This window comes from Ornithorhynchus anatinus, chromosome 7 (genome assembly GCF_004115215.2).
Source record: "Ornithorhynchus anatinus isolate Pmale09 chromosome 7, mOrnAna1.pri.v4, whole genome shotgun sequence".
Lineage (NCBI taxonomy): Eukaryota > Metazoa > Chordata > Mammalia > Monotremata > Ornithorhynchidae > Ornithorhynchus > Ornithorhynchus anatinus.
In genome coordinates, this window is record NC_041734.1 from 33,888,744 (window position 1) to 33,916,498 (window position 27,755).

General features: G+C 44.3%; 1 protein-coding gene across 3 annotated transcripts; it reads left to right on the top strand.

Moving 5' to 3' along the window:
* COPS8 (COP9 signalosome subunit 8) lies at positions 1–27,755 on the top strand. Of its 3 annotated transcripts, XM_029069246.2 has the most exons (9): positions 1–140; positions 12,194–12,264; positions 14,173–14,221; positions 15,625–15,726; positions 16,919–17,051; positions 21,508–21,615; positions 24,182–24,244; positions 25,196–25,237; positions 26,011–27,755. In XM_029069246.2, exons 1-9 carry the CDS (start codon positions 63–65, stop codon positions 26,088–26,090), a joined length of 726 nt encoding a protein of 241 aa, XP_028925079.1. In that variant the 5' UTR covers positions 1–62; the 3' UTR covers positions 26,091–27,755. The 3 variants fall into 3 exon arrangements, with proteins under 3 accessions (XP_028925079.1, XP_028925081.1, XP_028925080.1); XM_029069248.2 differs by lacking the exon at positions 21,508–21,615; XM_029069247.2 differs by lacking the exon at positions 15,625–15,726.

Sequence of the window (27,755 nt, forward strand, 5' to 3'; positions counted from 1 at the left end):
CCGGAAGTGAAGGGGAGCGAACCGGAAGGGGAGGGGTCGGGAAAGGCCTGTCGGCGGCGAAGATGCCCGTGGCGGTGATGGCAGAAAGCGCCTTCAGCTTCAAAAAGTTACTGGAGCAGTGCGAGAACCAAGAGCTGGAGGTCAGGGGGCGGGCGGAGGGAGGGGTGATATCGCGATATCGGGCCTGGTGGCGAGGAGGGGAGGGGGGGGGGGGGAGACCAACAGGCCCGAGGCAGGACCTGCCCAGAAGGCATTCATTCATTCACTCATTCCTTCATTCACTCATTCCTTCATTCACTCATTATTTCATTCAATCATTATTTCATTCAATCATTATTTCATTCAATCATTCCTTCATTCAGTCATTCCTTCATTCAGTCATTCATTCAATCATTCCTTCATTCAATTATTATTTCATTCAATCATTCCTTCATTCAATCATTCCTTCATTCAATCATTATTTCATTCAATCATTCCTTCATTCAATCATTATTTCATTCAATCATTATTTCATTCAATCATTATTTCATTCAATCATTCCTTCATTCAATCATTCCTTCATTCAATCATTCCTTCATTCAATCATTCATTCCTTCAGTCATTCCTTCAATCATTCATTCCTTCAAACAGTCGTATTAATTGAGCGCTAACTGTGTGCAGAGCGCTGGACTCAAGCCCCTGGAGTGTGCAGTTGGGCCACAGAGAGAGACCCGCCCTGCCCAGCCACGGGCTCACAATCTAAGAGGGGGAGACAGCAAAGCAAAGAAAGTGGTCAGGCATCAATACTATCAAAATAGATTAATAGAATTATCAATCTATATGCACATCGTTTATCGAGCGCTCCCTATGTGCAGAGCGCTGGACTGAGCGCTTGGAATGTGCACTTGGACCACAGAGGGAGACCATCCTGCCCTGCGACGGGCTCACGGTCTGGAAGGCGGAGACAGCAAAATAAAACAAGTAATCAGCCATCAATACCATCAAAATAGATAAATAGATTTATAAATCTATATGCACATCGTTTATCGAGCGCTCACTAAGTGCAGAGCGCCGGATTAAGTGCTTGGAATGTGCATTTCGGGCACAGAGACCATCCCCGCCCAGCGTGGGCTCAAAGTCTAGAAGGGGGAGACAGACAGCAAAATAAAGCAAGTAGGCATCAATGCCATCAAAGTAGATAAATAGAATTATAAATCTATATGCACATCATTTATCGAGCGCTCATTGTGTGTAGAGCGCTGTACTAAGCGCCTGGAATGTGCATTTCAGGCACAGAGATCATCCCCGCCCAGCCATGGGCTCACAGTCTAAATGGGGGAGACAGACAGCAAAATAAAACAAGTAGACAGGCACTAGTACCATCAAGATAGATAAGCAGAATTATAAATATATATGCACAGCATGGATGGAGCGCTTACTAAGTGCAGAGCTCTGTAATAAGCGCTTGGAATGTGCATTTCAGGCACAGAGACCATCCCCGCCCAGCCATGGGCTCATAGTCTAGAAGAGGGAGACAAACAGCAAAATAAAGCAAGTAGACAGGCATCAATACCATCAAAATGGATAAATAGAATTATAAATCTATATGCACATCATTTATCGAGCACTCACTGTGTGCAGAGCACTGTAAAGCGCTTGGAATGTGCATTTCGGCCACAGAGACCATCCCCGCCCAGCCATGGGCTCACAGTCTAGAAGGCGGAGAGAGACAGCAAAATAAAGCAAGTAGGCATCAATACCATCAAAATAGATAAATAGAATTATAAATCTATATGCACATCATTTATCGAGCGCTCACTATGTGCAGAGCGCTGCATTGAGCGCTTGGAATATGCAGTTGGGCCACAGAGAGAAGCCCTGCCCTGCGACGGGCTCACGGTCTAGAAGGGGGAGACAGCAAAATAAAACAAATAGACAGGCATTAATACCATCAAGATAGATAAGCAGAATTATAAATATATATGCACAGGATGTATTGAACTCTTACTATGTGCAGAGCGCTAAATTAAGCTCTTGGAATGTGCAGTTGGACCACAGAGAGAGACCGTCCCTGTCCAACAACGGGCTCACAGTCTAAACGGGGGAGACAACAAAACAAAAGTAGTAGTCAGACATTAATACCATCAAAATAGATAAACAAAATTATAAATCTATATGCACATCATTTATTGAGCGCTTACTACGTGCAGAGCACTGGACTAAGCGCTTGGATTGTGCATTTCAGGCACGGAGACCATCCCTGCCCAACCATGGGCTCACAGTCTAGAAAGGGGAGACAGCAAAATAAAACAAGTAGTCAGGCATCAATACCATCAAAATAGATAAATAGAATTATAAATCTATATGCACATCATTTATCGAGTGCTCACTGTGTGCAGAGCCCTGGACTGGGCACTTGGAATGTGCACTTGGACCACAGAGAAAGACCATCCCTGCCCAACAAGGGGCTCACAGTCTAAATGGGGGAGGCAGACAGCAAAGCAAAGGAAGTAGGCATCAGTACCATCAACATAGATAAATAGAATTATAAATCTATATGCACATCATTTATCGAGTGCTCACTATGTGCAGAGTGCTGGACTGAGCGCTTGGAATGTGCACTTGGACCACAGAGGGACCATCCCTGCCCAATGACGACCTCACAGTCTAGAAGGGGGAGACAGCAAAGCAAAGGAAGTAGTCAGGCATCATATACCATCCAAATAGATAAACAGAATTATAAATACATATACACTCATTTATCAAGTGCATACTATGTGCAGAGAATGTACACTTGGACCACAGAGAGAGACCATCCCTCCCCAACAACGGGCCCACAGTCTAAAATGGGGAGACAGCAAAGCCAAAGAAGTAGTCGTCAGTCATTAATACCATCAAAATAGAAAAACAGAATTTATATATATATATACACACTCATTTATCGAGCGCTTACTACGTGCAGAGTGCTGTACTGAGCGTTTGAATTGTGCAGTTGGGCCACAGAGAGAGAGACCATCCGTGCCCAGCCACAGGCTCAGGGTCTGGAAGGGGAAGACAGCAGAGCAAAAGAAGTAGTCAGGCATCATATACCATCCAAAGAGATAAGCAGAATTATAAATATAAATACACTCATTTATCGAGCGCTTACTATGTGCAGAGCACTGGACTGAGCGCTTGGAATGTGGAGTTGGGCCACAGAGAGAGACCATCCCTGTCCAACTACGGGCTCGCAATCTAAATGGAGACAGACAGCAAAGCAAAAGTAGTAGTCAGGCATCAATGTCATCAAAATAGATAAAGAGAATCGTAAATTATATATGCACATCATTTATCAAGCGCTCACTATGTGCAGAGCGCTGTACTGAGCGCTTGGAATGTGCAGTTGGGCCACAGAGAGACCATCCCTAACCAGCGACGGGCTCACAGTCTAGAAGGGGAAGACAGCAAAACAAAAGTAGTAGTCAGGCATTAATACCATCAAAGTAGTTAAAGAGAATCATAAACATATATATATATACACACACACACACACACACACATCATTTATTGAGCGCTTACTGTATGCAGAGCACAGTACTGAGCACTTGGGAAGGGCACTTCAGCAACAGAAACCATCCCTGCCCAACAATGGGCTCACAGTCTAGACGGGGGAGACAGCAAAGCAAAAGAAGTAGGCATCAGTACCATCAAAATAGATAAGCAGAATTATAAATATATATATATGCATAGCATGTATTGAGTGCTTACTATGTGCAGAGTGCTGAATTAAGCACCTGGAATGTGCATTTCGGACACAGAGAGAGACCATCCCTGCCTTGCGACGGGCTCATAGTCTAGAAGGGGGAGACAGCAAAAATAAAGCAAGTTGACAGGCATTAATACCCTCAAGATAGATAAACAGAATTATAAATATGTAAACACATCAATTATTGAGCACTTACTATGTGCAGAGTGCTGGACTAAGCGCTTGGAATGTGTGTTTCAGCCACAGAGAGAGATCATCCCTGCCTTGCGACGGGCTCACAGTCTAGAAGGGGGAGACAGCTAAATAAAACAAGTAGACCGGCATCAATACCATCAAAATAGATAAACAGAATTATAAATATATATATGCACAGCATGTATTGAGCACTTACTATGTGCAGAGTGCTGTATTAAGCACTTGGAATGTGCTTTTCAGCCACAGAGAGAGACCATCCCTGCCCAACGACTGGCTCACAGTCTAGAAGGGGGAGACAGCAAAATTAAACAAGTAGACAGGCATTAATACCATCAAAATGAACAGAATTATAAATCTATATATACATCAGTTATAGAGCGTTTACTGTGTGCAGAGCACTATACTAAGCGCTTGGAATGTGTAGTTGGGCCACAGAGACACCATCCCTGCCAGCGACGGGCTCACAGTCTAAACGGGGGAGACAGCAAAGCAAAAGTAGTAGTCAGGCATTACTACCATCAAAATAGATAAACAGAATTATACATATATATGCATATCATTTATTGAGTGCTTACTATGGGCAGAGCACTGTACTAAGTGCTTGGAATGTGCACTTGGGCCACAGAGAGAGACCATCGCTGCCCAACAATGGGCTTACAGTCTAGAAGGGGGAGACAGCAAAATAAAACAACTAGGCCTGAATACCATCAAAATAGATAAACAGAATTATAAATCTATATACACATCAATTATCGAATGCTTACTATGTGCAGAGCACTGTACTAAGTGCTTGGAATGTGCAGGTGGGCCACAGAGAGAGGCCATCCCTGCCCAGCGACGGGCTCACAGTTTAAACGGGAGACAGACAACAAAGCAAAAACAGTAGTCAGGCATTAATACCATTAAAATAGATAAGGAGAATCATAAATATATATACACATCATTTATTGAGCGCTTACTGTGTATAGAGGACTGTACTGAACACTTGGGAAGTACAATTCAGCAACAGAGACCATCCCTGCCCTACAATGGGCTCACAGTCTAAACGGGGGGGAGAGACAGCAAAGCAAAAGAAGTAGTCAGGCATCAGTACCATCAAAACAGATAAACAGAATCATAAATTATATATGCACATCATTTATCGAGCGCTCACTATGAGTAGAGCACTGTACTGAGCACTTGGAATGTGCAGTTGATCCACAGAGAGAGACTAGCCCTGCCCAACAACAGGCTCACAGTCTAAACGGGAGACAGCAAAGCAAAAGAAATAGGCGTTAATACCATCAGAATAGATAAACAGAATTATACTTTTTAATATATATACACACACACATCGTTTATTGAGTGTGTACTATGTGCAGAGCACTGTACTAAGCGCTTGGAATGTGCAGTTTGGCCACAGAGAGACCATCCCTGCATCGACGACGGGCTCACAGTCTAGAAGGGGGAGACAGCAAAATAAAACAAGTAGGCATCAATGCCATCAAGATAAATACCAGAATTATAAATATATATACACATCATTTATTGAGCACTGACTGTATGCAGAGCACTGTCCTGAACGCTTGGGAAGTACAGTTCAGCAACAGAGACCATCCCTGCCCAACAACAGGCTCACAGTCTAAATGGGGGAGACCGACGGCAAAACAAGTAGGCATCAATACCATCCAGATAAATAGAATCATAGATCTATGTACATCATTAACCAAACAAATAGAGTAATAAGTAATATATATAAATATGCACAGTGCTGTGGGGAAGGGGGAAGAGGCGAGGTAGACAAGATCCCAGGTCCGTGAAGTAGGTTGGCATCATGATAATAATTATGGCATTCGTTAAGGGCTTACTATGTGGCAGGCACTGTACTAAGCGCAGGGGCGTGGCTCAGTGGGAAGAGCACGGGCTTTGGAGTCAGAGGTCATGGGTTCGAATCCCGGCTCTGCCACTTGTCAGCTGTGTGACCGTGGGCAAGTCACTTAACTTCTCTGTGCCTCAGTTCCCTCATCTGTAAAATGGGGATTAAGACTGTGAGCCCCACGTGGGACAACCTGATTCCCCTGTGTCTCCCCCAGCGCTTAGAACAGTGCTGTGCATATAGTAAGCGCTAAACAAATATCAACATTATTATACAAGCAACATCGGGTTGAACACAGTGCCTGACCCATGTGGGGTTCACAGTCTCAATCCCCATTTTCAAGATAAAATAAGAAGTAATGATGGCATTCACTAAGCGCTTACTATGTGCCAGGCACAGTACTAAGCACAGGGGCAGACAAAAGCAACATCGGGTTGAACACAGTCCCTGTCCGACGCTGGGCTCATAGTCTCAATCCCCCTTATACAGCTGAGGCATTAAGAAATTAAGTGACTTGTCCAAAGTCTTACAGCAGACAAGTGGCAGAGCTGGGATTAGAACCCACGACCTTCTGACTGCCAGGCCTGTGCTGTATCCACAGCACCATATAATAATAATAATAATAATGTTGGTCTTTGTTAAGCAGGAGAAGCAGCGTGGCTCAGTGGACAGAGCCCGGGCTTGGGAGTCAGAGATCATGGGATTCGAATCACGGCTCTGCCACTTGTCAGCTGTGTGACTGTGGGCAAGTCACTTCACTTCTCTGTGTCTCAGTGACCTCATCTGGAAAATGGAGATTAAAACTGTGAGCCCCATGTGGGACAACTTGATCACCCTGTACCTAACCCAGCGCTTAGAACAGTTCTCTGCACGTAGTAAGCACTTAACAAATACCAACATTATTATAAGGTAATCAAGTTGTCCCACGTAGGGCTCACAGTCTTCATCCCCATTTTACAGATGAGGTAAGTGAGGCCCAGAGAAGTGAACTGACTTGCCCAAGGTCACAGAGCTGACAAGTGGCGGAGCTGGGATTCGAATCCATGACCTCTGACTCCCAAGCCTGGGCTCTTTCCACTAAGCCACGCTGCTTCTCTATTGCCGACATTGGAGGGACGAAGCGGGCACACTGGGTTATGGTAGGAAGTCATCAAGGAGAGGTAGGAGGGGCCAAGGTGGTTGACTGCTTGAATGGTAAGGAGTTTCTGTTAATGTGCAGGTGAATGGGCAATAAGAAGAAGAATTTCATTCAGTAGTATTTATTGAGTGCTTACTATGTGCAGAGCAGTGTACTAAGTGCTTGGAATGTACAAATCGGCAACAGATAGAGACAGTCCCTGCCCAGTGACGTGCTTGGAATGATGCTGGTATCTAAGTGCTTAATATGTGCCAGGCACTGTACTAAGCACTGGTGTGGATACAAGCAAATTGAGTTGAACACAGTCCAACAGCGAGGGGCTCCAAAAGAGGGGGTGGGTGGGTGCATTTCTCCCAAATTCTGTGGGCTGGAGGATTCTTGTTTTACCTTGGGGTTAAAAAGTAAATTTTTACCCGCAATTCTGACCTCTGACTCTGAACTGTCCAGATCGTGGTCCTCTGTGAGCCCGTCACTGGGCAGGGATCGTCTCTATCTGTTGCCGAATTGTCCATTCCAAGCGCTTAGTACAGTGCTCTGCACATAGTAAGCGCTCAATAAATACTATTGAATGAATGTAGGGCTCACAGTCTTCCCATTTTCCAGACGAGGTAGCTGAGGCCCAGAGAAGTGAAGCGACTTGCCCGAGGTCACACAACAGACAAGTGGCGGAGCCGCGATTAGAACCCCATGACCGTCTGACACTCAGGCCCGTGCTCTATCCACCACACTCCGGAGGAGTGGGGAAACATGGACTGAGATTATTTTTAGAAAAATGATCTAGGGAGAAGTGTGGTCTGGAATGGGGCGAGACAAAAGGCAAGAGAAGTCAGCATGGAGGCTGGTGCAGGAGTCAAGGTGGGATAGCATAAGTGCTTGGATCAAAGCAGTTAGCAGTTTGGATGGAGAGAAAAAGGTGGATTTTAGGGAACATGCCTGCTAATTCTCTTTATCGTACTCTCCCAAGTGCTTAGAACGGAGCTCTGCACGTAGAAAGCTCTCAATAAACCCCACTGATCGATGGATTGATCTTAGCAATGCCGGTAAGGTTGACACAACAGGATTGGGTGCAATGAGAGAGATGAATCGTGGACAATAAGATCAATAATAATAATAATCATGGTATTTGTTAAGCGCTTAGTATGTGCAGAGCACTGTTCTAAGTGCCGGGGTGGATACAGGGTGATCAGATTGTCCCATGTGGGGCTCACATTTTTTAATCCCCATTTTTACAGATGAGGTAACCGAGGCACAGAGAAGTTAAGTGACTTGCCCAAGGTCACACAGCAGACAAGTGGCAGAGTCGGGATTAGAACCTATGATCTCTGACTCCCAAGCCCGTGCTCTTTCCACTAAGACACGCTGCTTCTTTAGATTACAGATGGGTAGTTTGGTGGTGCTCTCCACCCTGATGGGAAAGTTAGGGGGAGGACAGCATTTGGGTGGGAAGGTGAGTCACGTTTTGGACAAGTTTAGTTCACGGCAGGACATCCAAGTAGAAAAGTCCTGAGGGTAGAAGGGAATGTGAGACCTAGGAGAAGCGAGAAAGATCAGCCTGATATGTAGATTTGGGCATCATCCCCATAGAGATGGTAGTTATAGGAGCTAATGAGTTTTTCGAAGGGTGTAGGTGAAGATGGAGAATAGAATAACTGAACCATGAGGAATTTCCACAGTTCGCGGGAGGGAGGCGGAGGAAGAGACTGACAGTGAGTGGCCGGAGAGATAGGAGGAGAACAAGGAGAAGACATTGTGAGTGAAGCAAGCGTGGGTATTGTTTTCGGGAGTAGGAGGTGATCCATCGAAGGCAGCTGAGAGGTCAAGAAGGATTAGCGTGGCGTCGAGGCCCTTGGATTTGGCAAGAAGGAGCTCAGTGGTGACTGTAGAGTGGCCAGTTTCCGAGGAGTGGAAGGGGGAGGAAATCGGATTGGAGAGAATTGGAGGAGAGGAAGTGAAAGCAACAGGTGTAGACAGTTTACTCAAGTAGTTTGGAAAGGAATGGTGGCAGTAGTTGGGTGATAACTGGAGGGAACAATGGGATCCAGGGAGGATTTTTTTTTAAGTAGGGGAGACATAAGCGTGTTTGAAAGCCTGCCTCCCCCTGACTTTCCCATCTCTGTATAGATGGCCCCATCTCCAAGCCCGTAACCCCGGCATTATCCTTCAATCCTCTCTCTCATTTGACCCACATATTCAGTCCATCACTAAATCCTGTGGATCCCACCTTCACGGCACCGCTAAAATCCGCCCTTTCTGTCCATCCGCTACTACGTTAATAACAATCGCTCATCCTTTCCAACCCGATTACCGCATCAGCCTCCTTGCTGACCTCGCAACCTCCTGTCTCTCCCCACGGCAGTCCATACTTCACTCTGCTGCCATGATTATTTTTCTACACAAACGTTCAGGGTATGTTTTCCCACTCAGGAAACTCCAGTGATTGCCCATTCATTCAATAGTATTTATTGAGCGCTTACTATGTACAGAGCACTGAACTAAGCAGTTGGAATATACAATTCGGCAACAGATAGAGACCATCCCTGCCCATTGAAGGGCTTACAGTCTAATCCACCTCCACATGAAACAGAAACTCCTCACCATGGGCTTCAAAGCACTCCATCACCTTGCCCCCTCCTGCCTCACCTCCCTACTCATTTACTACGACCCAGCCCTCACATTTCGTTCTTCTAAGGCTAACCTTCTCATTGTGCCTCCATCTAGTCTGTCTCGCTGCTGACCCCTCACCCCGTCCTGCCTCTGGCCTGGAATGCCCTCCCTCCGCAAATCCAGCAGACAATTACTCTCTCCCCCTTCAAATCCTTACCGGAGGCACATCTCCTCCAAGAGGCCTTCCAAGCCTAAACCCCCCTTTCCTCTTCTCCCACTCCCTTCTGCATCCCCCTGACTTGCTCCCTTTGCTCTTCCCCCCTCCCGGCCCCACAGCACTTACATATATATCTGTAATTTATTTATATTAATGTGTTTCTCGTCCTCTTTAGGCTGTAACCTCACTGTGGCCAGGGAATGTCTGTTGTTATTATTGTTGTACAGTACTCTCCCAAGCGCTTAGTACGGTGCTCTGCACACAGTAAGCACTCAATAAATACTATTGAATGAATGAAAGAAGCCACTGGAAAGTGAGCAGTTGAAGGTAGCGGTCAGGGAGGGAAAAAGCGGTGGGGCAAGTATTGGCTCAGTGGAAAGAGCCCAGGCTTGGGAGTCACAGGTAGTGGATTCGAATCCCGGCCCCGCCGTTTGTCAGCTGTGTGACTTTGAGCAAGTCACTTCACTTCTCGGAGCCTCAGTTCTCTCATCTGTAAAATGGGGATTAAGACTTTGAGCCCCACGTGGGACAACCTGATCACCTTGTACCCCCCCTGCACTTAGGACAGTGCTTTGCACATAGGAAGCGCTTAACAAATACCATCATCATTATTATTATTTATTAGGTATGAAGGGATGGGGTTGGAGGCGCAGGTAATCTGGGTAGATGTTGTGGGGAGGCGGGAGATCTCTTGAGGTACTATTGGCAAAGATGGGAGAGTCTAAGAAGGGGTAGGAGGAGGGAGAGACTGGAGAGGAGCAGGAGAGGTTTTAAGGAGATCATACATGATGGTTTCAATTCTATCAATTAATTTTATTGACAGTACCCTCACATTTCACTGTGTTCTTACTCTTCATTCTTTTGAAAACTTCAGTAGTGTCCCTTCTCAGCTTTTGTAAACCAAGAGTGCTAATCTTTTCAGTTTATCCTCATTTGGAAGCTTCTCCAGCCCCTTCTTGGTCCTACGTAAGATGCAGCAAGCAGAACTCTCTGCAGGATTTTGGGTTCAGACTTTCTCCCATTGAGCAAATGACTGAAAACATAACTCATCTTTCTAAAAAAAAAATTCCTTTTGTCTGATTAAGTTCTTATACTGTAGAAACACTTTTTGATTCTGACTTGTAAATCCCCAGTGGACTCCTGAAGGATGGATGGGTCTTCTCCATCCTTGAAATTTTTGAAAGAGAAAAAACAAGTGTCTATTCAGATCACATAGTAGACATTCACATAGATCACATAGTAGACATTCATCTATCCAAGGGACAGGATTGGACCAGGTTACAGTTAAGTGTCTTTCCACTGGTATTGTTCTGTTGGTGGTATTTGTTGAGTGCTTACCATATACACAGCACTGTATTAAGTGCTTGAAAAAGTACAGTGCAACAGAATTGGTAGATGAGCTCCCTGTCCACCAGGAGCTTACAGTCTAGAGGGGGAGTCAGACGTTAAAGTGAATTATGTCGCGCTGAGCATGGATGAGGTAACTCTCAAGTGCTTAATGGCTGCAAATCCAAATGCATAGATGATGCAGAAGGGAGAGGGAGAAGGGGAAATTGAGGCATCCCCAACATTGTCCTTTCCTTTCCACCTGTGAGTATCCATCCCATCGGGAATGTTGGACAAGCCGTGGTTGGTCTCGGGACTGAAACCGTACACGAAGGAATTGGCCAATCAGCTAATTAGTGTAATTCAGCAGGTCCATCAGACCGTGGTGGAGGATAAAGAGGAATCAGAGCACCACTTGACTTCCTCTCTCTTCATTTCTCCTTCCTCCCAATTTTCTTCTCTTATACTCCCTAAATTTTCCTCCCTCCTCTATTATTCTCTCATCCTCCCCTTTTCCTCCCCCTTTCTCTCCTCCTCTTCTTTTCCTCCCTCCACCCAGAAAGAAAAGTTGGCGCCCATGTAATTTAAAGAATCTCCAGTGGGGGTGGATGTTTTTGTGTTTAGTTGTGAATATGTCTCGTTTGTTTACTGTTTTTTTGTGTGTATAGGTGGGTGTGTCTGGGGTTGTGGTGTCTCCATTTTGGGCCGTTGTGGGCAGGAGGTGAAGAAAGTAAATGACGGGATCCCACTTCTCCGTCAGTTTTCTTTCCCCTCGCCTATACTGGGGCTTCATCCTTCTAGTCAGTAGAAGTTTATGCAAAGATGACATGCAGTTAAACCTGTACAGTGAATACCGCCTTTCAGTCAATCAGTGGTATTTATTGAGCGCTGACTGTGTGCAGAGCACTGTACTAAGTGCTCAGGAGAGTACAGTATAACTGAATTGGTAGACCCATTCCCTGACTACAGTGCTAGCAAGTACATGGAATTCTTAGAGAAGTCAGCGAGTTCAGATTTGATCTTGAGGTGATACGTAAGCATCCAGAGGAAAAAAAATTAGACCAGTTATCATCCTAGCATTCCCCTTTAGTCACAGCAGGCCCAAAGTTTCTTCTTTTATTTTTATCCATCCAGGCTCCTGGAGGAATTGCAACCCCTGCAGTTTATTCTCAGCTCCTAGCTTTATATCTGCTTCATAATGACATGTAAGTAGCTTTTTTTGTGACTTGAGTTCCGATATATATATCAGATAGATATATATATATATATATCAGATAGAGATAGATACAGAGAGAGAGAAAAAAATATATAAGAATGTATTTATATTCTTAAACATGGTGGTGATAGTAGCATCTCCTCTTGGTTCCGTTAAGTTTCGGAAGAGTTTACCTAAATGTGTAAGCATAATGCCCCTCCAACGTTCATAAGCCTCAGCAGGTAGCCCGTTCGGTTTGGATTTATCGCCATTTGTCATGGCTCTGACTGCTCCAGTGACCTCCACAGTAGCGGAGACGGTAAGGTGCCACGTCTTTCTGAATGTCAAAGGGCATCAGGAGGTCTTGAGACTACTTAAGTGCTGTTGCCTTTCCTTCAGGATTCCCTCCTTGTCTAAGATGAGGCCAAGGCCACCTCCACTCTTCAGAGGGCTGCAGCTCATATACAGAGCTACTGAATGTTTTTAACAAAGCAAGAAGCAACAGCAGCTTAAACCCATATCTGGAAATAAGCTATAATTTGTATTGTTAGATTTTCAACATAATTATCTTCAGTTCCTTCAGGAGCCTTGAAGCTTCTGTAAATTCATTCTTTGAAACTTTCAAACAAAGCTTGTCATGATTCTGTACCTCAGAAGGAGAACGATGGGTGCTGTTGAATAGGAACACATGTCCTAGAATGAAAATGTCATTGCCGTGTGGTCTTCGGGAAATCTGAGCGCGTAACCATTCTAAATGGGTCTAAATTTGAATGAACTAAAGTGAACTAAGGCTATAAAGGGAGAGCTGAGCCCGATTTCTCTGATTGGATAGTTGTGTTTTTGCCCTATATACCGTATTTCAGATCTGACCTGATAGCAAAATTTGATGTGCTTTTTTTCTTTTTACACAACCTTAAGGACAGATCAACTGAACTGTACTTTGGCCAAATAATAATACTAGCGCAGATATTAACATTTACTAAGTACTCAAAATGCACAAAGCCTTTTACTGAGTTCTATAAGGCATTAATTCAGAAATAATTCCCTGCCCATGGGGGACTCACAGTCTGAGGTGGAAAAGAGACAACTACATGAGAAAAAGATCAGGTCAGATTAGTCCAAGTCTAAACTTTAGCAGTTTGTTCTTTACCTCCTCACTATTCCAGTTCAAGCTGCATCATCCAGCTCACTTTAACATTCCCAATATTCTCCATTTTGGAAATTTAGGCTTCTCCCCCTGGAAGCCCAGTGGTACCTGGCTGAGTTTTTCCCAGTTCTCTGACTCTTTGGGATAGAGGGTGTTTGATTCTGAGGAAGGCGGAATGACGGAATTTTCAGGAAATTAGTGTCAAAGTTTCATCACTTTCTCAACCTGTAATACTTTGTGACATCCACTGTACTCTCCAGGAAGAGAAGATAATTTCAAGAGAAAATAATTTTAGATGAAAATACCTTGGAAATAGATTATCACGTATTAATGCACAAATTTAGAGGACATTTTTATGCTGATACAAATGCACCTGTCTTAGCACAACAGGTTTGGTTTTGGGAAAATTCAGGAGATTTTTGAAAAGTCATAATGTAATAATGAATGAAAATATTCTGTAAGCACACCTTGTGGTAGTTATAGTACATGTTATTACCTTACAGTACACATGAAATCCTGAATGTTTTTGTCACATCTTAATGAAGTTAAATTGCGATTCACATTCAAAAAAATCTGATGCTTTCCTCAGTTTTATGAATATAAAATGAAAATATAGAGCTCTTTAAAGTTACTCCTATCCTTTTTATGTCTAACAGAAGGAAATTAACAAATGTAATAAAACTAATTTTCTTTCATTGATTTTTTTTCTTTTTGGATATATATATATATATACACACATACATATATGTGTGTGTGTGTGTGTATATGTAGGAATAATGCCCGGTATCTTTGGAAAAGGATTCCTCCTGCTATAAAATCTGTAAGTATGCTCTTCATTTCATCTCATACTTTCCTCTAGGCTGTAAGCTCATTATGGGCAGGGAATGTGTCTGTTTATTGTTATATTGTACTCTCCCAAGCGCTGAGTACAGTGCTTTGCACACAGTAAATTCTCAGATGTGATTGAATGAATGCTTTCACATAATGTATTCTTTGGAATTTTGTTTTCCTGTTTCTCCTTTAGAAATTTTAGTACGTGGAAATTGAGTGTAAGCTGAAGGTTAGGGAAAAAATCATTTATTTTACATCAAAGAGAGGACCTTAAGACAGTACTGTATAATCACAGCAACAGTAGTTTATATACATTTACATGTGTTTTCAGACATTTCTCTCAGCCAATGCTAATATTTTGATATTTAAACCATCCCATTAAATGGAGCCTTACAAATAGATCTAATCCATCCATATGCATCCAGTCTGTTCACTTCACTCCTCTAAATGCCAACCTTCTCACTGTACCTCAGTCTCGTCTGTCTCGCTGCCGACCTCTCGCCCACATCCTGCCTCTGGCCTGGAACATCCTCCCTCTTCATGTCCAACAGACTCTTCCTCGCATTCAAAGCATTATTATAGGGACATCTCCTCCAAGAGGCCTGTAAATTCTTTGTGGGCAGGGAGTGTGCTTATTTTATTGTTACTCATACTCTCCCAAGTGCCTAGTACAATAAGCACTCCGTAAATACGATTGACTCAATGATTTGTTTTCTTAAATTCTCTTGGGAAAATTATTACGTGCCTGAGTGGTAACATGACCTAGTGGATAGAGCTGGGCTTAGGAGTCAGAACAACCTGGTTGTAGTCCTGGAACTGCCATTTGTCTGCTATGTGATTTGGGGCAAGTCACTTAACTTCTCTGTGCCTCAGTTACCACATATGTTAAATTAGGATTAAAACTTTGAGCCCCATGTGGGACACGGGCAGTCCAATCTGATTACTTTTTCTCTACCCCAACGCGTGTAACAGGTCCTGGCAAATAGTAAGTACTTAACAAATACCATTAAAAAAACCAAAACCAAAAAAATGCCTGTTTTAACAAATGCAAAAACAGGATTTCAAGCATTAAAGCATGATTAGGTTGAATAAATTTGATAATTAGTTAATCAAAAATAAAAGTAAATTGTCATCGCAAATTCTAATATTAGTGTTAAGTTCAATTTAATATGTTTCTTTAGCCTTTTGTTGCATTTTCTGTTATACAATAGTACTGATTATTGAGGTGGCTTTTGGCAATTATATTTTCCCTATCAGTCATCAGGTTCAGGCAGATTAGGCAATTTGCTATGAATATTAAATTTGGGATGTTTCAAGTTTAGTCACATCGGGAACATAATGATCTAGTATAATTTACAATTGCAGTCAGTTCTGCCACAGTTTGTTTTTTAGGGCCAGAACCAGGTTTCTTCTGACAGTGTGTGCATCTCTGCCCGAATGAAACAGGATCCCATGTCAGAGAAAGAGTTGTATGTGCACATTCTCAGTCAGGATGTAAGTACTGCAATTCATTTAACATGAAGTTCCTCGAGAACATGACCCCTGCTCTAATCCTTGCCCATACGCAGGAACATCTTTCAGTCATCTATAAGAACACGCTCCATCCTATTATTTTCTTTAATGCAGCTGAGAAATACTACGCATCCTTAGTTCTCTGCTCTGCTTTTGTTTTTTTTTGGGAGGGGAGGGGGATGAAAATATCTAATGAACCCATGTCCTTAGAAGATTGCATTGTAATAAATGCAAAGCCTGCGTCACATTAATTCTCACCTGTTTTTTTGGTGTGGCATAGCCCCCAGCCATATTTTATCATTAAGCTTGCAATCCTGTCATTTCAAGTTCAAGCCTAATTTGCTATGTCATTCTTAAACATCTGATGCAGACGATCTTTGGTTTTCTAATTTTTCTAGCTGATGATAGCTATTGTATTACTAGTGCCGATTTGCATGTTGAGATCACTTTAATATACTAAACAAATTCAGCCGTTATATCAGTAAACCTATCGTATATTTTATTTTTACCATTAACACAGAACTTCATTCATGCTGATTTGCCTATTTTAGCATTCATAAGAATTTGACACTCTCCCACATCTTTCCTTCTCTCCCACAACCCCATTTCCTCTCTTGCTCAGTATCACTGCCATAGGAGGATAGGCTTTGATTTAAAGAAGGATGTTTCTGATCTCCACTGAGGATATTAAAGACTCAATTAAATTGCAGTTTGCAGAGGGCAAGTGAGGGCATCAGTGAACCATAGGGAACCTTTCCACATTTCTTGGCTCTTCTCTGGTTTAAGGAGGCATTCTGAGCGGGACCATTCAGTTCAGGTACCAAGATACCCAGCGTAATATATGCACATTCACGAAGGTACAGTTCCATTGAAAAAATTACATTTAGGAAAACTTTGCTGTTGAGTTCTTACTATGCACAGGGCCCTGTACTAAGCACTTGGAAGAATAGGGTAGACATTTATGGTATTTGTTAAGCACTTAGTATGTGCCAGCACCATTCTAAGCTCTGGGGTAGTAACAGAGTAAGCAGGTTGGACACAATCTAACTGTTGATCAAGGTGAAGTTCTAAATTTCTGATTCATGTGTTTGAAGTCTCAGCTATCGAGGAATGCGCATAATGCGAAACCTTTACAAAAGTCTTTTTTCTGAAGTTTCTGTTTGCATGATTGTAGGCAAATTCTGAACTTGGGGGAATTTGGTCTGTAGGACAGAGAATCTGGCAGAGAGACTTCCCAGGCATCTATACAACCATCAGTGCACATCAATGGTCGGAACCTATTCAGCCAATCATGGAAGCCCTTAGAGGTATGTATGGAGTGCTTTTATGTCCTTGGGAAATATTTCCCTAACATTTATAGCTTTAAAAATTTAAAATTTTAAATGAGTTGGGAATAGAAATTTGGTCTCTTATCGTCTTTTCTCTCAGCAGGGTAGTTTTCAGATTAATAATATTCAACCCAAGGTCAGATCACCTTTAATTTTTCTAAGGTGGCGGCCCTTAATAAACTTCCCATAGAGATTTTAGACATTTACTGAGAGATTTTTTTCTACCAAATGAGCGGGACCAGAAATTATTTTTAACCCAAGGAAAATGAAGTACCCGAAGACTTGAGCCTAGTGAAAAATGGTTTGGAGTGATAATAATAATAATGTTGGTATTTGTTAAGCGCTTACTATGTGCAGAGCACTGTTCTGAGCGCTGGGGTAGACACAGGGGAATCAGGTTGTCCCACGTGGGGCTCACAGTCTTAATCCCCATTTTACAGATGAGGGAACTGAGGCAGAGAGAAGTTAAGTGACTTGCCCACAGTCACACAGCTGACAAGTGGCAGAGCTGGGATTTGAACTCATGAGCCCTGACTCCAAAGCCCGTGCTCTTTCCACTGCGCCACGCTGCTTCTCGTGGAATCAGGGAGACCCACTGGTGTACTGTGTGAATGTGGGCAAGTCACTTAGCCTCTCATGGCCTCAGTTTTCCCATCTGTAAAATAGATCGTAAGCCCTGTGTGGGATGAGGATCCTTCCCGATATGACTGTCTCGTATTTACGAGCCCTTCGTGGAACCGGGATTGTTCCGGAACTGATTGTCTTATAGTTACCCTAGGGCTTAGCACCGCTCTTGACCCATAGTAAGATCTTGATCCGTATAATTCTCAGATGTAATGTTGTGTCGTCCCAGTGTTTGAGGCTATTTGGGAGAGCACCTCTGAAGGTGAAGGTATTGTTGGAGCAAAGTAGAATCCAGTAACTTAAGTTCCTCTGTTGGTCTCAGCACAGCTCCTGCATCGATGTGTTGCCGGGTGTTTTTTGGGCAGCGTTGTAAGCTCGTACAGTCAGGGAACGTCTTGGCTAATTCTGTTGTATTGTCCTCTCCCGTGCGCTTAGTACAGTGCTCTGCACATAGTAAGTTCTCAATAAATATCATTGATTGGTGAAGAGGTGGGACATCAGTGGCAGTTTCAGAACACCTCACAGTCCCCGTTCTTCATGCAGGTGTCGGGGTGGCAGCCAGCCCAACCCGTCACTCTGTGGTATTTATTGAAGTGCCTTACCGTATGCAAGAGCACTGTTCTTAAGCGATTGGGGGAGTAAAATGGAACAGAGTTGGTAGACCTCATTCCCTGCTCCCAAGGAGCTCACAGTCTACACGGGGAGGCAGACGTTAAAATATGTTACTGGCTGGGGCAGCGCATGAGGCTGCCCATGCGGAAGGTTTTGAAGCCCCTTCATGTCTGCTAATGTCCAACATTAGAAGCTTGGATTACAGCGAAGCCCTCCATTTGCTCCAAGTGTCTTTTGCTTCACTGTAGTTGCCCACTTTGACCATTGAGTTTATCCTTTAATTTACCCCAGAATATTGGAAGAAAGACCTTGACTCGCAGGTAGGTGGATCATCAAGGATGAATTCCCCGATTAAGCCCTTGTTTTCCTGGCTCCCTCTCCCTCTCTGTTGTCTACGCGCTTGGATCTCTGACTTTTAGGCATTTGATATTCATCCCACCCTCAGCCCCCAGCACCTCTGTACTTACCTGTAATTTATTTATATTGATGTCTGTCTCCCCCACTAGACAGTAAGCCCGTTGTGGGTAGAGAACGTGTCTACCTACTCTGTCCTATTGTACTCTCCCAAGTGCTTAGTTCTCTATACAGTTCTATGCCCGCAGTAAACACTTAACCATTGATGATGATGATGCCCACACTCGATGATCAGATTACTGCTCTCAACTCCACCCTCTCTACTCAACTCAATTCACTCGCTGCACTAACCCGCAGACCTGGATCTCTACCTCTGTCCACCTCTTTCGCTCTTATACTCGAGCTGCTGAGTGCAGCTGGCAAAAGTCAAAGTACCAACCCAACCTTATTCACTGCAAATTTATCCTTTCCTGCCTTAACTCTGCCCTCTCCTCTGCCAGGCAAAACTACTTTTCTTCCCTCATTGACGCCCACGCCCGTCACCCCCACCAATTGTTCTGCACTTTTTATTCTCTCCTCAGGGCCCCTGTTCCTCCCCCTCCCCCATCCCTCACCCCCAACGATCTGGCCATCTACTTCATTATGAAAATTAACACAATCAGGTCTGAGCTCCCCAAAGTCACCCCTCCCCCTTCTCCATCCCCCTCTGCTCCCAACCCTCTCCCCTACTTTCCCATCCTTTCCTGCAGTATCCTCAGAGATCTCTTCCCTCCTCGCAAGTGCCACCCCCTCCACCTGTGCTTCGGACCCCATTCCCACTCACCTTGTAAAAACTATCGCCCCTTCCCTCCTCCCCTCCTTAACTTCTATCTTTAACCACTCACTCTCCAATGGCTTCTTCCCCTCTGCCTTCAAACATGCCCATGTCTCCCCATCCTAAAAAAACCCTCTCTCGACCCCACTTCCTCTTCTTCCAGTTATCGTCCTGTCTCCTTCCTATCCTTCCTTTCCAAACTCCTAGAACGAGTCGTCTACACTCGTTGCCTTGAATTCCTCAACTCCAACTCTCTCCTGGACCTCCTCCAATCTGGCTTCCGTCCCCTCCACTCCACTGAAACTGCCCTCTCGAAGGTCACCCATGACCTCCTTCTTGCCAAATCCAATGGCTCCTACTCTATCCTGATCCTCCTTGACCTCTCAGCTGCCTTTGACACTTGTAGACCATTCTCTTCTCCTCCACACCTTATCTCACTTTGTCTTCACGGACTCTGTCCTCTCCTGGTTCTCTTATCTTTCTGGCCGTTCATTCTCGGTCTCCTTCGTGGGCTCCTCCTCCCCCTCCCATCCACTCACTTTAGGGATTCCTCAAGGATCAGTTCTTGGCCCTCTTCTGTTCTCCATCTATACTTCCTTGATGAACTCATTCGCTCCCATGGCTTCAACTCTCATCTCTATGCATATGACACCCAAATCTACATCTCTTCCCGGGTTCGGGTTCTCTACTCCTCCCTCCAGGCTCATATCTCCTCCTGCCTCCAGGACGTCTCCACCTGGATGTCTGCCCGCCACCTAAAACTCAACATGTCTAAAATTGAGCTTATCTTCCCTCCCAAACCCTGTCCTCTCCCTGACTTCCCCATCACTGTGGACAGCACGACCATCCTTCCCGTCTCACAGATGCGCAACCTTGGTGTCATCCTTGACTCAGCTCTGTCATTCACCCCATCATCCAACACCTTCCGGTCTCACCTTCACAGTATCGCCAAGATCCGCCCTTTCCTCACCATTCAAACTGCTGTCGTGCTGGTACAAGCTCTCATAATATCCCGACTGGATTATTGTGTCAACCTCCTCTCCGATCTCCCTTCCTGCTGTCTCTCCCCACTCCAGTCTATTCTTCATTCCGCTGCCCGGATCACCTTCCTATAGAAGTGCTCTGGGCATGTCACTCCCTCCTCAAAAACCTCCAGTGGTTGCCTGTCAACCTCTGCACGGAACAAAAACTCCTCACTCTTGGCTTCAAAGCTCTCCATCACCTTGCCCCGTCCTACCTCACCTCCCTTCTCTCTTTCTACTGCCCACCCCGTATACTCTGCTTCTCTGCCGCTCACCTCCTCACTGTCGCCCATTCACGCCTATCCAGCCGTCGACTCCTGACCCACGTCCTCCCGTGTCTTGGAATGCCCTCCCTCCTCACCTCCACCAAACTAACTCTCTTCCCCTCTTCAAAGCCCTACTGAGAGCTCACCTTCTCCAGGAGGCCTTCCCAGACTGAGCCCCCCTTTCCTTCTGCTCTCCCCCTTCCCCCCCACCCTCTGCTCTCCCCCTTCCCCCCCACCCTCTGCTCTTCCCCCTTCCCCTCCCCCCCAGCACTGTGCTCATTTATATAATTTATTGCCCAATTTATTTGGTTAATGAGGTGTATATCTCCTTGATTCTATTCATCTTGATGTTGTCTTGTTTTGTTCTGTTTTGCTTTGCTGTCTGTCTCCCCCATTTAGACTGTGAGCCCATCATTGGGCAGGGATTGTCTCTGTCTGTTGCCGATCTGAACATTCCAGGTGCTTAGTACAGTGTTCTGCACATAGTAAGCGCTCAATAAATACTATTGAATGAATGAATTATCCTAATTAGGACTTGATTGTCCAAGCTGTGCTCTACGTACAGGGGGCGCTAAGGCTCAATAAATCGTGCCGTTCGCTGTCTGAGAAGGCAAGCCAAGGAGTGGGAATTGAGAGCAGTCGGCTTCTTTTTTTTTTGCATGTCCTGGTATATAATTTTGTGTAATTACCTATTTCTTTGGAAAGGAGTCTAAATCTTACTCCCCTCCCCTCTGCCACATTAGATGCAACCAGAAGACGAGCCTTTGGACTAGTTTCTCAAGCATATACGTCAATCATTGCAGATGATTTTGCGTCCTTTGTTGGGCTTCCCGTGGAAGATGCCGTGAAAGGTAGTTTTCAGTTCTGCTACTTGAGTGGCTACTCTGGGGTCATTTGAAGGAAAATAGAAACAGTGCAGAGAATGATTCGGACAAGTCTGCCAAATTGGAGGTGATTAAAAGGCTTTTCATTCGCTATTCTGCTTTTCTATTTCTCGGGTAGTTGTTTACCTGCCAGATGACCTTTCCTTCCCTTTACCTTTAGGTCTTACCTCTGTTCTTTCCCTCTTGTCGTTATATAATAGAGGTAATAATAATCATGGTATTTGTTAAGCAGGTACTCTATGTCAAGCACTGTAAAAAGTGCTGGGGTAGATAGATCAACCACAACCCCTTGTCCCATATGGGATTCACAGTCTTAAGGTGAGGGAGAATAGGTATTCAGTCTCCATTTTACAGATGGTGAAACTGAGGCTCAGAGAAATTGTGACTTGCCCAACATCATGTAGCAGTCAGGTGGCAGAGCCAGGATGAGAACCCACATTCTCTGAATCTCAGGCCCGTGCTCTTTCCACTAGGCCACACTGCTTCCCTATCCTCCCTTTCTTGTCTCATTACTCTTGTGAACCTCCATCCCTCTCAACCCCCTCCACCCTATAATCCCTTCCTTCATAATGCCCCTTCTCATTTCCCTTGTGTGGTGACTCCTTTTTTCTTTCCTATTGTTGCTTTTTGTATCCACTTTTTCTCTTTACATCCATTTTGTCTTATGTCCCTCTCTTTCTCTGGCTATTCTCCATTCTAGATTCTCACTCCCTTTTACTAGTCCTTTTCCTCACCTCTGTCTGTGTCTTTATTTGGTTAGGCCCACCTTTGTCCCTTAAGCCCCTTTTTTCTCGCCAGCTCTTCCCCCTTTCCTGGCCCTCTTACCCTCTCCCACCAGTCTCTCCTCTTGCATCGTTCTTATTTCAGCTGAGGCGCTACTCTCCCTGCCTAATGCTGTGGGCTGGAATGCATCTATGAACTCTTTTGTATTGTCCTCTCCCAAGTGCTTAGTGTAGTGCCATGCACTCAGTAAACAGTGTGGCCTAGTGGAAAGAGCATCTAATCCCAGCTCTGCCAGTAGCTTGCTCTGTGATCTTGGACAAGACAATTGACTTCTCTGTGCCTCAGTTTCCTCAACTGTAAAATGGGGATTCATTAACATTTCGTCCTCCTACTTAGACTGGGAGCCTTACGTGGGACAGAGACTGTGTCCCACCTAAATTGACCTGTGTTTAGAACATTATTTAGAACAGTCTTTGACATCTAGTACGCGCTTAACAAATACCGTAAAAGAATGAATAAATACCATTGATTAAGCAGGCAGGTGGACTTCCAAACGACTTTACTTGGTAGTCTCATGCGGGGAATCTGAGGCTCTGAGGCCCCTTCCTGGCTCCTAACCTGATCACAATGTCAGGAAGTCCAGGCTGGATGCCAGTTTCTGCCCATTTTCCACTCCAGTAGGTCAGTGGAATTTCAATCCTGGCAAGGCTTCAGTGGGAGGGCAGGGCTGCCCAGCCTCAGAGCACCCCACTCCAAGCAATCCCCTCCCTTCCCCCCATACACACAAACACACACATACGTTGCCATCCAGCCTAAGCAAAGACCTGGGTCTCATGCTGGCTTCTGCTGACACTCCACTCCGTTTCAGTGTGGGGTAGGGCTTCGAGGTAGCCGTGGTGGTGAGGCTCGTCGATGCCTCGCATGGCTTTAGGGCAACCTCGAGTTCACCCCAATTCTCAGCTGGAGAATTAACAAGCTTATTGGAAAATAATATTTTAACCACTGATAGCATTTTATTAGACAATTAGGGCATCTTTTTTTTATGACATTCCTTACAATAATAACAATAATAATAATAATGTTGGTATTTGTTAAGCACTTACTATGTGCAGAGCACTGTTCTAAGTGCTGGGGTAGACACAGGGGAATCAGGTTGTCCCACGTGGGGCTCACAGTCTTAATCCCCATTTTACAGATGAGGTAACTGAGGCACAGAGAAGTTAAGTGACTTGCCCACAGTCACACAGCTGACAAGTGGCAGAGCAGGGATTCGAACCCATGACCTCTGACTCCAAAGCCCGTGCTCTTTCCACTGAGCCATGCTGCTTCTCCTGAGCCAACCTGCTTCTCCAGTGCCTAACAATCAGATTATTCTGTATGAACACTCATAGTTTTTTATGTTTATAGTTTCTCCCCAGTTTTGTTCTTAAGCTTCTATATATCCCTCAGCTCCATTTTGATCTATTGCTCTTCGTGAAGCTCCCAAAGTAGCTTAGAAAGAACATTTTCCTAAACTTCATCTCTCAGTACTATTTTAATAATTACATTGAGTTTGAATGCTGGCCACCATTTCTAGAAATGTCTTCACCTCTTGGAGTTTCATTGTAAAGCGAGTGTCCTTCATCATGACAGTAATATTGTCTAGTATTTCCCATGTGCAGAACACCGTACGAAAGTATGGGATCGCAAAACTCACTTCTTTCAGGCCAGCAACGTGGAATCACTAGCACCATCATCTGGAATGACCTTTGCTGCTGTTGTTTATTAACAAGGGGTGTGCTTGTGCGGCTCATGCATTTGTGTATTTCAGGCGTTCTAGACCAAGGATGGCAGGCCGACTCCACCACGCGGATGGTCATGCCCCAGAAACCCGGTATGTGGTGCCCTGGTGCTGTGCGAAAGCACCGGACCCATCCGAAATATCTTCCTGGGAGCGGCGGGGAAGTATATAGGAAGGCCGAGAGACCGGCACAATGGGAGTAATTGAAAGGAGAGGTTCAGAACGTGGTAGAATATTACCGTTCAGCTGTTCATTTTCAAAGCCTCCTATTAGGAATTACTCGGAAACTCTTTCCTCCTCTACAGAGATACCGTGAGGGTGGTTTGCAGGAAGCAAAACGTAGCATCTGGGTGTCTGTGGTTCTGGTCTGTTTATAGGGCTGGTTACTAAGACTGTCTAGTATAAACAGTTGACTTAATTGTCTAAGCCTGCTGACTTGGTGTCACCATTCCTCAGCCCAGGTAGGTTTTCCGTGGAATCATAAATACAGTGCTTTCCTACTCCAGTTGATGGAAAATGGAGCGGGAACTTACTGGTGAGAAAGCCAGTAGACGTTTTTGGAAGCCCATTAACTCTGAGTCAGTTCAAGACTCTCGAGGAGAGGCATGCATTGATCTTCCCAAAAAGGGCTCTTCTCACCAGTGGGAGCAAGTCTCTCTAGCTGGGAGGATTCAGCTTAAATAGATTTTACTTTACATTGCAGGGTGGGTCGGGGTTGCTAATAAACTACCTATTGGGAAATATTCCCTAACAGTAATCGAAAGCTTAATTAATCCTTTCGTTCTTAGGATTAAACCCCGAGGGGAATTAAGGAGATCCAGCTATAGAAAGTATCTTGATTAGAATTTGCACATCCTAAAATTGGTGTAAAGGAAGGCGAGTATAGAACCTGTCTAGTTCATTTTGATTGCTTTTCATACAGTCTCAATGGCCTCTCTATGACTTAAAAATGTGGGTTGCAATGCATGAATTTTTAATAATTGTTCTGTTGTATAGGTTTGATTTTGGGAAATATATTGACAGGTCATCATTTTTAACTTGTAGGTGCCCTGGATGTTTCCTTCAATAGGTTTATTCCTTTATCAGGTGAGTTGGTGCAGGCATTTGTGTTTTAAAACCACTTTGTGAAATGTGAAGGAAGTACATTCTGATTTTCCAGTTGATTTTTCTTATCGTTTCATTACAAACTCATAAATATTCTCTGTTTTAACAACACAAAGGAACAGGAAAATTAAACTATAGACTGACCATTGTAAAACTGTCTTATAGTTTAGTACAGAATCAGTCAGTCATTTATTGAGCGCTTGCTCCGTGCAAAGCACTGTACTAAGCACTTGGGAGAGTACAGTGCAACATTAGGGACATATTCCCTGCGCACACCGCCTAGAGCTTCTAGTCTAGTTTACAATGCTCTGCATATAGTTAGCGCTCAATAAATACAATTGATAGATTATAGGTGAATCATTTGTGAGCTGAGATGTCATATTCCCAAGCCCAGAGAGAGGTGACTGCAGTGGGTGTGACTATTTTGGCCACCGTGGCATCTTTGCAAGTTGTGCAGCACCATTCGAGGTGCCAGGAGCGATAACCCCCCTTCCTCTTCCTCCTCCTCCTCCTTGGCACTTCTCTCAGCAGTGTTCATATCCAGGTGGCGGGGATCACAGCACACGGGGAGTGGGGGAGCTGAGGCAACCCCATTTGGATTTTAGAACTTGCCAAGTGGTCTGAAGGCAGGAGGAAACACACCCGAAAAACCCTGCCCTCGAGTCCTAGCTTTAGATCAAGGCTAAATGTCTCATTTTATGCCTGCGTATCAAGTTGGGTTTTGTTTCACATGTCATCCCCTTCTTTTTTCATAGAGCCTGCACCGGTTCCACCAATCCCTAATGAACAACAGTTAGCCAGACTGACTGACTACGTGGCTTTTCTTGAAAATTGATCTACCCTCTCTGTCTCGCTCTTCAAGACCAAGCCTGCAGTTCTAGATGTCTGTATTTTGGTTTTGTTTTCTCTTCAGTTCATTGAATTCAACTCTTCCACATCCCCGGCCGGAATCTCTGATAAAATACATACATTATGTCAATGATATATATATTTTATCCTTGTACATTATGCCAGAACAATTTCAGTACCCAAAATACTGGTGGATTTGGGGCAAACAGTGTGACTTTGGCTTTATTGCCTCCTGATTCCTTAAATGGAGGGTTGGCACTCTAGATTTACCCAGGAGGAGGTACTGAAAGGTAACAAATGCCCAAAAAAGGCAAACCAGATGAAGTCAACATTAGGTCTTTTGTGCTGGTATTTTCGGAGCATCCATTGCTGGTGGTAGTCAGCGTGCCACGAAGATGAGCCCTGTCTCAGAAAAATAGATGAAACAGAAGAAAATTGCCCTAGCGCTGCTGTTCTCCAAGGGAAGAGTTTCTTCCCAGAGGCGAGATCAATCTTAGGAAGTCACTGACTTGTCAGTGAAAGAACTTGAACAAAAACCTTTCATTTATTGGTAGTGTGTTATTCAATTGACTCCTCTTTCCAAGTTCTCTTGTTCACACCAGAGTTCTGAACTTGCCCTTTGGTTCATTCTCTGAACATCCCTTATAAATTATGGACCCGGAATTTCTTTAGCACGTGATTGGCTATGAGTAATATTTTAAGGGGGGGCTAGAAAGTAGTAGTTTTTTTTAAGAGACAGTTGTGTGCATCTTTGTCGATTGAGGGCGGGGAGGAGTGTTAATTAGCAGAATTTGGGAGACGGCATCTTCACTGAGAATGTAGTTGCTGCCCTTATCGCAAAGGATGATGTGCCAGATCTTAAAACACTGGAATTGCATCCTTTGTATGCACAGGTGAACAGGGCCTGTGTACTTTTTAGAGTCCCGTCTTTAGTAAGTTTATCAGAGGATAACTCTGCAATATCCTACTTAGTCCAGCTGGATTCCTGAAGAGTACTAACAGAAATAGCTCTGAACATTGTATACACGGACAAGGAGTTTTGTTCCCAAATATCGGACTCCTACAATCTCCGTTTGCCTCTCCCCACCGACTCCCCTGAGAGGGGAGTCCAAGGAGCTGGGGCTCGATGGATACGGGGAGCTAAACAGAAAGAGCGCCAAGCAGAGGAGTGCTCTAAGGTGCCCAGTCAGCGCTCTGATGAGGAGCACGTTTTGCTAATCTTGGAATCGAATTTCAGCGTCCGTATTTGAAGGGAAGTAACGTAGATTTACCTTTCCTTGTCTTCCTGTGGTTAAAAATAACACTGAAAAACAGTGGTCTTTAAAGGACAGTGCATTCTTTCACCTCTTCTCCTTTTGTGGGAGTGAATTCAACAGAACCTCATTAATTCAGTTTCATTTGTGCAGGTGGGCAATGACAGATTGCTGATGTTTGAAGTGAGATTTCTCCAGTGCACTGTGCTACTGTACATTTTTATTATTTTATTTGGGTTGGAAGAGGGCCTAAATTGTGCACTGGTGCTTTACGAGCCCATCAAATGTACATGACAATTAATCTCAAAGGATTATTTATTTGAAACCCATTTGTCTTGGATCTCTATATAAATAATGGATGCAAATGTAATATGTGACATTAAATACGTTTACACTAA